Genomic DNA, 13109 nt, shown 5'->3' on the forward strand with positions numbered 1-13109 from the left:
CGCTCTTCAAACAGTGTAATGATCCTTCTGAGGGTATCCAGGGATTTTAGCTTGAACGGGAGATCTAGAAACTTCCCATCTGTCCAGCGGACACAGTCTTAAAATACCAACCAGAGGAAACTTGGACCCAGATCCAGCAAATTTTTGGGTCTTATCTTCCGTTGGATTTTAACCAGCCCTAAACCCTGACCTGTAGGTTTCTCAATCAGCTAATACTACAATGCGGAGCAAAGCAGCATTTAACCTTTGAAAGTTTCGGCTATAGTATAAAGCTTTTCAGCACTTTGAATTTTTTTCCCTGTAGGCATATACAAATATTCAGAGAACCAGATGTTAGTAAACTGAAGAAAAACTATTGCCGCAATCCAGATGATGATTTTCATGGTCCTTGGTGTTACACAGATGATCCTCTTGTTCCCTGGGATTACTGCCCTATTTCTCGATGTGAGTACTTGGTATGCCTCAGGCATTGTCAACTGTGCAGTCCCTCTTAAGCCACGGTACCACATGTGTATGCATACCTTTCTACTGGCACTTGTGGCAGCAGAAAATGTGTAATTCTATCAAGAATCAATTGTGCATGACTGAGAAGTAATGGCCAGAAGCTGCTTGTGCAATGTATGAGTAAGAGGTTCTTTTCCTTGACCAGCTTGGTGATTTCAAGGCTTATTTATGCAGCAGGAGCATAAAAAGGCTATTACAGATGATCAAATATTTTCCAACAGATCCAGCAATTGAGAGGGCTGGATGGAGACAAAGAGTTGTCTAGTGGTCAGAATGATGGTTGTGGCCTCAAGAAACCCAGGGACAGTTATCTTCTGTGCTACAAGCTTCATAGTCTCTTTGTGTGATCTGTATTTGTTTGTAAAGTTAGGATAACTCACTATATATATACCGAAGTGTATGTGTGCTATATAGATTAGATTCCTCATTTGGATGTTTATGGAATGATTTAACTCCTGGCAAGAATTAGGAACATCACTCCTTCAAAGCTGGATGTTAAAATCTGAATAGCTTAAATAAAAAGAATTAAAATTCCTAGGGAATTCAGTAATAAACTGACATTAAGTGGGAAAAGATAGAGTCGTGCAGACAAATATGCAATTCATATTTAAGTTCAAGATTTTTCTCTTCATTTCTCATTTCAAATCACTGTTCTCTATATCCTGGGAGAACATTTAAATGGTAAATCAAGCTTTTGAATACACGTTTGTGATCTCCAGAGGTTAAGGATAATGTTACATTAATTCCTAGCAGCAGTCTGCTGCATTTTCTCAGTCTGAACTGCAGCATCTGTAAGAGGTGGTATTTGAAGTCTCAGGTGATCTTTGTGAAGAGTAAACAAACTGTGCAAAAGGTTACTTGTGTCAGGGTAGATAAAGAGCAACAGCTGAAAAGATATAAATTTTATTCACTCTGAGTTCATTATCTGAATCTATGAATTTCTGAGGAAATATTCACAGCAAACATTTGTATGGTACATGGCAATGGTGGGTATTTTGATTTCTGGAATCAAACTCCAGAGCTGGAATATGTCTCTCTAACAATTGTGACTTGTATGGACTCACATTAAGCCAATGGTAGCTCACTCAGCTACTGATAATCAGGTTAACCAGAACAGGAAAAATGTTGGCAGTTCCCAAATATACTTACTTGGTGCCTTCAACTGGTCTCTTCAAACTGCACTGTTTATATATTTGTATGTTTACATACATGCATACAGATATACATATGCAGACACATACACGTATGCATATGTGAATACATGCACAGGGAAGTTTAACTATGTGTGTAACTGTATACCTTCTACATATATATATATATATTTGCTTAATGGTGGAATTCTTGTTGGATGAAACTGTTTATCTTTTGCCTGTGCGAATAGTCGGTAGTCACACCAGTACCCCCAACTCATAATGCTCAGTCACTGCAGACTTCTCTGAAAGCAAAAATTTTGAACAAAGTTTAAGCAACCTTATTGTAATTGTATTTTGACTTGGACTAGATGGAAGAATGAAACCAGATTTTGGGGAACATATTTTGATAAATTTTTTCTTATAGCAACATAAAAAGACATTTGAAGTTTCAATGGTTTTAATGCAAATTACAAATATTCATTAAATCTGATTTGGATTTCATCACATGACTTCTATCCTGAAAGCTTGTAGAAAAGTCACAACTTCATTTTTCAGCATTTGCTTGTTCAAAACTTGTAAATTGAGCATGACGGATAGCCTGATGCATTTAGCATTCAGATGAGAAAAAAATGCTTGAAACTCCTGTTGCAAAATATTTAATTCTACTTCATTCTATTTGAGTGAAATTCTGCCTTCTTGAGAATCCTTATCAAATAGAGCTTTTGCAGGGTATTACAGAAATCATTGAAGTTTAAAGCTTTGCAAACTATTAAAATTAACAACATACCATCTGCTGTTTATTTTTATGCTGTTAGATTTTTAATGTGTTTTAATTTTGTATTATGGCTGTCTCATGTGTCTGTCTAGGTGAAGGTGATACAACTCCTACTACAACCAGCTTGGATGGTAAGTAAGCTTGCAGATGTACTGTGCAGTGTATGTGTTGTATCCTCTTAAGACTAGCCATTTCTTTCCAATTGGGAGACAAGAGAAAGGTCAGTTAAAGAAACAAAAAGCAAAAAAAACCCCAACAACAACAACAATGAAACACCTTGGAAAAATTGCTTTTACACGAGGAAAATGTAGAATACCTTTATTATACTCCTTTATCTATTCTCACTGTCCTGTATTGCCAGTGGTGGGATACAGTAATGATTTTCAATGTTTGCTTTGTAACTATGTAAATCTCAAAAAAAACCTATTTAAATATATGTATTTTATATTCCCTGTGAATATTTATATAAACTGACCCAGCTTCACTGAAATAGTTTTGATGCTCTAGAAATGTATTTCATTAGTGCAGGAAAGTTAATCTGTAATAAATATTGACCTTCTTGTGGTCCTTACGTGCAACTGAACAGGTTTCCTACCGCAGTTTTTAGTAAAATGTGATCTCTGGACCTGCTTTCAGATACTGTCATCCCTTGTGCCTCAACAAAACATTTGAGAGTTGTAAACGGAATCCCAACACAAACTAATGAAGGATGGGTGGTTAGTTTGACATACAGGTAACTATCACTTTGATTAGAAAGACAGTAGTTCTGCTAGGATATTTGGTTTGGAACTGTAGAAAATGTTGACCATACTAAAACTACTTCTGGATTGTAGTTAAATTCTGTAAAAGCACAAAATCAGCATTCCTGGAACATCAGGTGATTCCATAGTATTCACTCTGTCAGTGAAATATTATACGTTCTCTAATTTACAAACATGAGCTTGTAAAGCATTCACAGTGTTCTGCTCTTTTGATTACCTACTGTGGACCTTTTCATAACAAGACTTAGCAACCAGGATTAAACTGCTTAATTTTGGGACTGTTAAAAAAAAATAAAATTGAGTTTTATAGTAATATTTTCACTTCTAACAAAGAGCATTGTTTTTAATTGCGAAGTTTTGCGTGCAGGATTTACATCTGTATCAAATTTATTTTTCTGCTCATATCAGTGCATACAATTAAAATGTGTGCTGTAGTAAAAAAACTAAGTAGGAGCTATAAAGAAATCCTTTTCATTCTGTAAAACGAGACTGTAACATGTACAGATGGAAATGTGTATTACATTCTGGCAGATCTTGCTTTGCTACTGTGTGAAAGCCAGAACACAGAATTACTCTTTCCTACTTTCATTACTCTGGTTCATAACTCATCAGCTGGAAGAGTGAATTGTTAACGCATAACAGCAGATCTATCTATCTCTTGCATCAGTCCTGTATCTTCTGTATGAAAAAATAATTCTTTTTCATCTGTTGGTACAGACTAAAGTGCAGCTCCATTCTATTAGCTTACAATTCGTCATGTCTTTTAAAACCATACTGTAAAATAGGTCTTAAATTAAAAATTGGAGTAACAGAAAAGATTAAAAAGCCTATTTTCTATGTTGCTTCATTGCTAGATATATTCCGGTGGTCCTTCCCATCCTTGGCAATCTTTACATCTTAGTCAGAACTAGACCCTTCTAGAAGTTCAGTGGGTGATCCGGAATGCCATTTACAGAGGAACATGACTCTATTCCCAGACTAAATAATGAGATAGGTGAGCTGAGTCACTCTCTGGTAAAGTTTATAGTTACCCTGTTTCTAAAGCAGCCTTAGTGTTTGAGGAACTTTGAGACAGGCAAGGTGAACTGCATCTGGGTGCCAACATTTGAATAGCTAAAGTAGAAGAACCTGTATTTTGTGCTGTGCAACAAAATTCCATTAAGCAGATGAGTGCTTAAATGATCACAGTTTTGGTTTGGGTTTTCGTTTTGTTTTTTTTTTTGTTTGTTTGCTTTGTTTGGTTTTTTGTTTTGTTTTGTTTTGTTTTTTATGAAAAAGGGATTCCTGGAATGCTCCAGCATTAAAACATGTTTTTAAGTATTACATGTGGGCATAAAAATGTGGTTTTATTTTGTATTGTTACCAAGGAAGTAAATAGAACACTGGAAAAAAAAATATTAACTTCAGGACTTTCTGCAAGAAACTAACTGTGCACTCAAAAGGAAATTGCCATGTCTGAATAGTGAAGGTTTAGTGATACTTGCAAACTTGTATCTGTATTTGGCAGCCAAGGCCCACTTCTAAAGTCAATGACTTACCTTCTTACATATCCAATCCAGATTCTGTTACCAGGTATATTTAAGTATATTTGGATTAATTTCAGCTATGTCATGGAATCAGCTCTGGATTTGTCCCATATTTAAATAAGAAGTTTAACCTTCCTATGTGTACTAATAGATCTTCTAAAGCATGTGATGCAATCTTGTAAATTCTTTTTGGTAATTACTGATGCAAACATGTCGTAGAAGAACACATTTAAACTCCTGACTGGTTGTGACATTTTTACAATAAAATTAGGCAGAATCTATATTTTTAAAAGAATCCAGCCTTTCGGACCTCAAAACAAAAATGGTTTTTGTTCCTCAAACAAAATACAATTAAAAAAAAAAGAGAGAGAGAGAGAAAAAAGAAAAAAGGAGGCAAGCATCTGTGCTATTCTGCTGTCTTTGAACTCCATATAGAGTCTGGGCTCCTTCCAGCAGTTCTTTGCAAAGCTTTGAACATTTGTATAATTTGAACTTATAAATTGTGAGATTTTAAGCTTTTCCCAAATTTCTGGCAATTCTGATTCACTTCTCAAAAAGCTGCAGAAAATAAGTGTGATTTTAGAAGCACAAAGAAGGAAACTAATTAATCTGCATTCCACAATGATCTTTATTTTTGAAAGAACTGCCATGCTTAATTGCTTTAATTTTAGTTGATATATTATGCTGCAGGTTTTCTATAATCACATGTAGGATGTCATACATTGCAGATTGTTTCCAACTGAAGTATGTGGGGACTAAAATCTCATAGGGCTTGTAATCAAATAGGAACTCTCCACCTTGAGGTCAATGCTTTGAATAATACCTACATGAATAATGACCAAATGTTGTTTACATCTGGTGTCAGTTTGGGGACTTTCTTGAATGATTCAGTCCAGTTCCTATTACAAAGAATTAGCTTGACTTCTTTTTCCTTTTTTCTTTTTTTTTTAAATTAGGTCTTTTTTTAAAAATTCAGCTTTGAAACCACTAAAATGAGCAGAGTAACTGAATTTCTCTTTCCTCTTAATTTTTACACATTAGAGTAACTGCCTGCAAAGTCATGTTACTGTAAATGTTGAAACTGTAGAGCAACGGGACAGAGACAGTGAAATGTCAATGAAATACATGGGGAGCAAAAGTACTTTTTGAAGTTTTTGACTATGTAGAAGCTAATGATATTGCTTTCTTTTTTTGTTCGCTATCTTTTTTTTTTTTTTTGTCTTTTTTTTTCCCCCTCAGGAATAAGCATATCTGTGGAGGTACTTTGATAAAAGAAGAGTGGGTTCTAACAGCAAGGCAGTGCTTTCCTTCTCGGTACAGTAGTCTGTTACTTTGCAATATTGAAATCCATTTATTTTCCAGTATATGTCAGCACAACTCTTTTCCAGCTTAAAGGCAGCAGTTTTCCCTCCTGTTTGGCTTTAACACTGCTTTTCTGATATAAAAGGTCCTGTGAGACCTTAGTATTTTCTGTTATTATTGTTGTTAATCTAAAAGAGCTCTGGCTATTTTAAATAGAAGTGTAAATATGTTTTCCAAGTGTAACCATTAAACTATTGCCTCATTATGAAAATAATCTCTTGCTTCTGCTTAACTGGACAAAATAAAACTGAAAACTGGGGCAAATCTCAAAAAGTTCAAAGGTTCATGCTGTCCAAGGATCTAAATGTTTGGAAACTATTAGGAAATAAAAATTAGATTTTAAAAACAGTTCAAGATAAAATTGTGTAGTGGCTTCAGACCAAAAACTTACATCTGAGCATGTTGATTTTGGAATAGCAGTTGGCAGCATAAGCCCGTTTCTGGTGAAGAGAAGTAGTTAAGATCTTCTTAATCGTATTAAGCAGAGTTGTTAGAGTAATTTTATTATGCACTCAGCAAAATCCTAACTAACTTTACTTCCTTTAGGTACAAAGATTTGAAGGACTACAAAGCCTGGCTTGGAGTCCATAATATCAAAGGAAAGGGAGAGGAGAAGCATAGACAAGTTCTGAATATCTCCCAGTTGGTATATGGCCCCGCAGGGTCAGATTTGGTCTTACTGAAACTTAGCAGGTTAGTAGCTTTTACTGTGAATTCCAGGATTTTAAACTGTTGAAGGATATTTTCCTAAATAAGATTTGCAAATTGAGTTCTCTATTGTTTCTGATAATGCAGATGATTTCTCCATAGGGTAAATTCCAATTGTAAGAAATTTTACTTGATATATTCAGAAAACAGATGTTACTTCTGAAAAATCATGCCTACAGTTTTTTTCCTGACAACCAAGTTCGGGTTTATTGGAAGAATTTTTTTTTGTTGTTGAGTTTGGTTTTTTAAACATTGGCTAGTATATGGTTTTAATTTATAGAATAAGCACCAGATTGTAACAGAGATCCTTGTGTACATATGAGCTCTCAAACTTCCTCCATACTAGCAAAACTATATATTCAAATGAAATTCCATCATTAGTTACTTTTAAGATGAAAACCCACGTTAAATAACATATAAGCAGTGACAGTATTTCAGGGAATTTTTTGTCAGTTAACAGCTGTAGCACAAAAAATAAGTAGAAGAATCCATCATATTTTTCAAAGATGGAAAAAATTGCCATTTTTTAATTGCTGTGGTCTATAGTAGATTTGACATTATTTTTAAGATACATTTTAGAAGGTTAAGTAAAATCCACTATATCTTTTTTTTTCCCCCCCACTTTCAGACCTGCCATATTGACAAATTTTGTGGAAATAATCCGACTGCCCATTTCGGGATGTACCATTCCAGAGAAGACCAGTTGCAGTGTTTATGGATGGGGATACACTGGATGTAAGAAACTATTTTTAAAAACTAAATGAATACGTTGACAGCTTACTTCCTCTTGTCATTATAGGTGAGGCTGCTGGCATTGCCTGATGCCACAGTTGTACAGCACTTTTGTTATAACATGCAGTTTTAATTTTTGTCTGTAAATTCTGTAAATCTTTGAGCATTTTGTCTAAGATCATTTAATATGAAATATTTTCTATTAGTCCATCATTTCTGTTGTTGTTTCAGTGACAGGCAAAATAATACAGACATTTCAAAGAATGATCTAGAGAAAATCATTGTTCCACATGTTTAAAAAATCTGGCAGAATTGTTTTGCAGAATTATAAGCCTTTTTTTAAATATTGAAATTCATCTACTTGATCAGTCTCTTTCTGCATCCCAAAGCAGGCCACCCTGTGGAAAAAGTAATACAGGATCACATAATCACAGACATAATTAACATACACAAAGACAGTAAACTATGGATGCAGAGGCAGCCCTAAATCTGGCATTTCCTAACCTTTGAGTACTTGACTTTGCAATGTTACTAATGTTTATTATATACAGTTTTTGTGTGAAGTAAGTACAAATCTGTGGGAGAACAGACATTTATTTAGTCTGGTAAATACTGTATCTGGCTAATTATGTGCTGGTGATAAAGTTAGTAGCCACCAGTTGACAGTCAGTACTCCAATAATTATTGTGTTCAAATGTCATTTTACCACAAGTCCTCAAGTAAGCAGCAGCAACATACTCATGCTGTCCTGGAAGCAGAGCAGAAACTAGGCTGGAGTTCTGAGGCTCTCCTCCTTGTAACCACTACTCTGCATTTCTTTGTGTGTGGCAAGCAATCTGTACCAGCCCTCTCCCAGATGACTGCCTTTGATGTTCCCAGCATGGCCATATTAGCCAACCTTTGCTGGAATGGCTGGCTGGGGAACAAGGAATTTGGGTTGGAGCACAGTGCAACATCACTGGAAAGCTTAGCTTAAAAGAACTGATAAGGAATTTGCAATGTTGTGGAGTTATGTAATACAGTAAATACGTAACATCTGTTATCCAAGGACTTTGTACTATATTTTGTGCACTACTTATTATAATCCTTACAGCATCCCGGTCAGGGAAGGAAGAAGTGTTATATCTATTTTGTCAGAAAACAGGATAATAAGTCAGTGAAGGGCAAGTTTGACATTTTCTTTTGATGGGTGTACAGAGAACAGGCAGGTCCAGGACCTTTATTTATCTTCGCAGCTTGTACAGACTTGTCTTTCAACATGCAGAACAAGAGTAAGCTCCACAGGGCTCCCGCTTCCTGACCTTCACACTGATGAATGGAGATTGCACAAGGCTGTGGCTCTGCCCTTGCAGGCAGAGTCATTCAGCATAGCTGAGCCAGCACAGAATGAGAAAAACTGTGCCCTGCTGCAGTATTTTTCAAGTCACGCATCCTTCCCTAGGCCGTGGCAGGCACTGTTACACATTAACTCGTGTTTAAGGCAGGGGCAAAATTCCTCCCTCCATTGATGGGAGTGACAGCATTCTCAGATTCACATTTTCTGATTTCCATGATGTGACAGGGCAAGATTGTGGTGAATACTGGAGTAAACCTGGTTTCCCAGCCCCTTCTTCTAATACAAAAAACTTCTCCAGATATTCTCAGAGAACTGAACAGCCATCCACACCTAACAAACCTCTTGCAAATCTCATTTGTAGCAACTATAAGAAATGTAAAAGACAAACACATGATCACAGTGAGGATAGACACAAATGTGAGTACTGGAGGGAAAGTACAATAACTGAAGTGAATAAGTTTATCCAGACTGCATCTTCAATTAGTTTTTCCCCTAAATTATAATAATTTTTCATTCTGTTTTCAATCTTAGTAATTAACTATGATGGCCTTCTCCGGGTAGCAAACCTGTTTATTTTGGGAAATGAGAAATGCAACCAATATCTCAAAGGGAAGATCACTGTGAATGAGTCAGAAATCTGTGCTGTGGCTGAAACCATCGGTGCCGGGCCTTGTGAGGTAAATATTACACTTCCTAATGCATTCTTAGGAGCCTTCAACCTGATGATTTCTTTCTCAGAAATAATTTGCTGGAGTTTTTTATAATTATATATTTCTGCAGTAAACTTGTATTTTAAAAAGTCTTAATCTTTTGCATTGGAAAATTATTGCTGTTTCTAGTGATCTATTTTCTGCCAGAGAGCAGGAAGAGGTTCCTTTGCTTCGGTTTCACGGTACTGCCACACCAGTAAAGGATTTACATAAATATTAAATACTCATATGACTTAACACTTTGCTAGACTGAAACAAATTTGTGTTCTGTATAATACGGGCTAAGTGGAGTGCGTGCTAGCAATGGCAGTATATTTTGGTTGAGCAGAAAGCAAAGCGTGGAGCAAATTTAACTGCTTAGTTAGACGAGGACTTGCATGCAAAATACAAAAAAGCCCCTGCTCAACATAGTTGATAGAGTTATGAAGGAAGGAGAAAGATCCAAAACTGTATTGAGGCTCAGTGTCAGTCGGAAGATTGGAGCATTTTGTCTCCCTAATCAAGCCTGAGCAACATAGCAGTGAGAACAGGAGAACTACTTCAGTGAATGTATGGTTGATACACTGGTTTTGCCTGGGGCTAGTTTTGATGATGGAGAAAAGACATCTGAGGAGAAATGCTGTAAACCATTTATTACAGAGAGATAATTTTAAAATGATTGGTTTTGTGTGGAAAAGCCTGATGATATGATATCTAGAAGAAGGGCAGTCATGACTGTTATTATGCATTTGATATTTGGAGTAGGATAGATTATTTCCTAATACTGATGTTAACCAAGTAGTGAATTTTTCCCTACCTAAAGGTACTACTGAACCATGAGCAAATGAGATTTTCATCAGACTGAGGCCTCTTCCATTTATTATCAATATTCCGCAGGACCATTTTGTTATTGCAAAGTGTTTTCTTCAAAATCAAATACTTAATCATAAATGAGCTCTTAGACTTGTCAAGTCTTATAAATGAGACATCTGCATGGAAGTCTGCTGGGGATCCTGCACTTTGTCTTCCCCTGCAAGGAGAAATGGACTGAATTAATATTAGCAATCAGTCTTAATCACTGCATGGTTTCCTGCCCCCTGAGTTCCCTTTGAAGCTGCTTTCCTCAGCAGAGAACAGCCAGAGAAACAAAATCAGATTGGCAGGTGAAACTCCACTCCTGAAAATGTTTTATGGGCCGCTCTGATGGTACTGACATAGTTCATTGTTCACATGGGAACTACTCTTCAGTCAGTCAGAAAAAAATCCCTAAACCAAATAAAGGTCAGGCATTGTTGTCTTGCTGGTGATCCAGAGAGCATACAATGCTAATTGTCAGCTTCTATTCTTTGAAAAAATGTCTCACTATCTGATATGAATGTTTACTGTCTAGTTTTGCAGCTAGTTTACTAGGTTCAGTATATGTTTTGCCTGGGTAAAACCCTATAGTATCTATGTTTAAATCCAAAATCTGTCAGAATGTTTCTAAATTACTGTTTCAATCTATTTTAAACTGGATGTATTTTAGTGCTGAATAAGAGCCTGATCTGAACTGGCCATGTTACAAATTTTCACTGAATGCATAAACTGGTCTCATTCACTCAGAATAATGAAAAAGACTATTTATTTTAAAAAGTTGTGTCTCAAAATTTGGTATACAAAATATTATTATGTTTGGGATTCTCCCCTTTTGCCCCTAATAGTACACATAGATTCTCATCCTAGGTCCTTGCAAGGTGATTGACTGACAGAAGGATATTAAGCTGGCTCTGAGAGCAGTCTTTGATGCAAAGTCTGTTAGCGTAACAGTGCTTACTGGTCAGCTCAGTTTCTGCTCATCTGGTTTAAAGTGAACATTAAAAAGTAATATACTTTCAGGTAGCTTCAAGAGAAGAGTAATATCTGGTAGTCTGAAGTCTCTGGATTCACATGTAGAGATGGATTATAGAGTTTAATTTGCATGGGAAGCAACCAAAGGTCAAAGGCCGACATTGGCATTGTTTCTCCTAAGTCCTGCTTGTGAAAAAGATATTGAAAGTTGTTATTTGTCCTACAGCAAGAATAACTCTATTGTCTGTTCATTGAGCTGGGTCATCTCCAAAAGATACCAGTTAGTGGGAGACAGGTGTGATATGCATCTTGAAGCATTTTAGGAAGTGACTTTTTTTTTTTCCCCCTAGCGAGATTATGGTGGTCCCTTGGTTTGTGAACAAAACAGGCTGAAGATAGTAGTTGGTGTCATTGTTCCTGGCCGTGGATGTGCCATTCGAAATCGTCCTGGGATTTTTGTTCGGGTCTCGTATTATTCCCGGTGGATACACAAGATTATGATGACCTATAGAACACCCTGAAAAACTCAACAATCTTCATTCAAGGAAAGATTTTGGACAGCATGGAGTTAATGTGTAATGTAAAGATCAACATTTTTTAACTACTTGATAGTCAAGTTTGTTGAGCTTCTTTTAATATTTATGGGTATTTTTGGTGTTTTTGTCTATCAGTGTTGTTTTCTAAATGTTGGAGTGACTTACGGTATATGCAAGTATGGTGACATATCTCCTGAGGATACTTGAATGGGTAAACAATTTTACAAAGATATTACTGGATGATAAACAGTTTTGCAGAAATAGATCATATAACCTCTTTTATGCTGCTCTTCAGATTATTTTAGAAGGAGAAACAAATTATAGTTTTATTTAACACATTTTATTCTTTCTATGAGCCATGTATTTCTCTCCATATATGACAAAAGACCAACCGAGAGATATATGCATCTGTCCAGGACAGCATATGAGATCATATTTCTCTTCCTCCCTTATAAGAGGTCAGAGATTACAATATTTCATTAAAAAATTATGTCTTTAGAAATTAATATTTTCATTATTGATGGACTTGGACAAGTCTGCCATAAGCAGAGTTCACAAAGAAGTCAGTATCACTTTCTTTTACACAGTGCTTATAGATTCTAGTTCTGCACTTGTTTTCTTCAGCGTATATGTGATCCCCTAACAGGTGTCTCAAAACCCCTTTTGAATGAGGGAAGAGGCAGAGAAGTGGATGGTTAGCAAACTGTCGATCACTTGTTTAAAGCTAGTCCTGGAAATAACTGTGAATTTACAATGTTAAAGAGAGTATTTCATACAGTTTGAAAAATTAATCCTGATTAGCTACCAGCAGACTTTGGCCATGAAAAGAAATTTCAATCAGATATGCCAAAATCTTTCTCAACAAACAAGTGTTAAAAATGCAGCTGATTCTAGTTATTTCAGCAGGCAAAAGAATAGCTGAATCTGGAACTTGGCTGATAGATTTAATACTGGGAAAATTAAGTTATCCATTAATAGTCTTTCAGAGACTTAAGATCTTTAGTAAACCCTTACCTAGATTTGGACAATATTATATCCTTTGTTTAATTCATTCCAGGGTAATAAATGTATTACAGAGACTGATATGATCTTGTATGTAATACGGAAAACATCACCAATAGTTTAGCAGCTTTTGTTTCCTGCTTGTATGTAGCATCATCATTTTTCTTTATGTTGATGGGGAAGAGGAACAAATAACCAGCATCTATGAAAAGCACTTG

General features: G+C 35.9%; 1 protein-coding gene across 1 annotated transcript in view; it reads left to right on the plus strand.

The window, feature by feature from the left end:
• The window catches only part of HGF (hepatocyte growth factor (hepapoietin A; scatter factor)), an 18497-nt gene extending 5709 nt beyond the window's left edge, over nucleotides 1-12788 (plus strand). The window contains exons 4-11 of the mRNA XM_010138823.1: nucleotides 305-444; nucleotides 2505-2543; nucleotides 3049-3145; nucleotides 5939-6013; nucleotides 6608-6754; nucleotides 7398-7504; nucleotides 9369-9514; nucleotides 11704-12788. Coding sequence (XP_010137125.1) covers nucleotides 305-444; nucleotides 2505-2543; nucleotides 3049-3145; nucleotides 5939-6013; nucleotides 6608-6754; nucleotides 7398-7504; nucleotides 9369-9514; nucleotides 11704-11874 — 922 coding nt within the window. The 3' untranslated portion in view covers nucleotides 11875-12788. The remainder of the gene's footprint in view (nucleotides 1-304; nucleotides 445-2504; nucleotides 2544-3048; nucleotides 3146-5938; nucleotides 6014-6607; nucleotides 6755-7397; nucleotides 7505-9368; nucleotides 9515-11703) is intronic.
• Nucleotides 12789-13109: the final 321 nt, after the last annotated feature.

The sequence above is a fragment of the Buceros rhinoceros genome, unplaced genomic scaffold (assembly GCF_000710305.1).
Source record: "Buceros rhinoceros silvestris isolate BGI_N320 unplaced genomic scaffold, ASM71030v1 scaffold7166, whole genome shotgun sequence".
NCBI lineage: Eukaryota > Metazoa > Chordata > Aves > Bucerotiformes > Bucerotidae > Buceros > Buceros rhinoceros.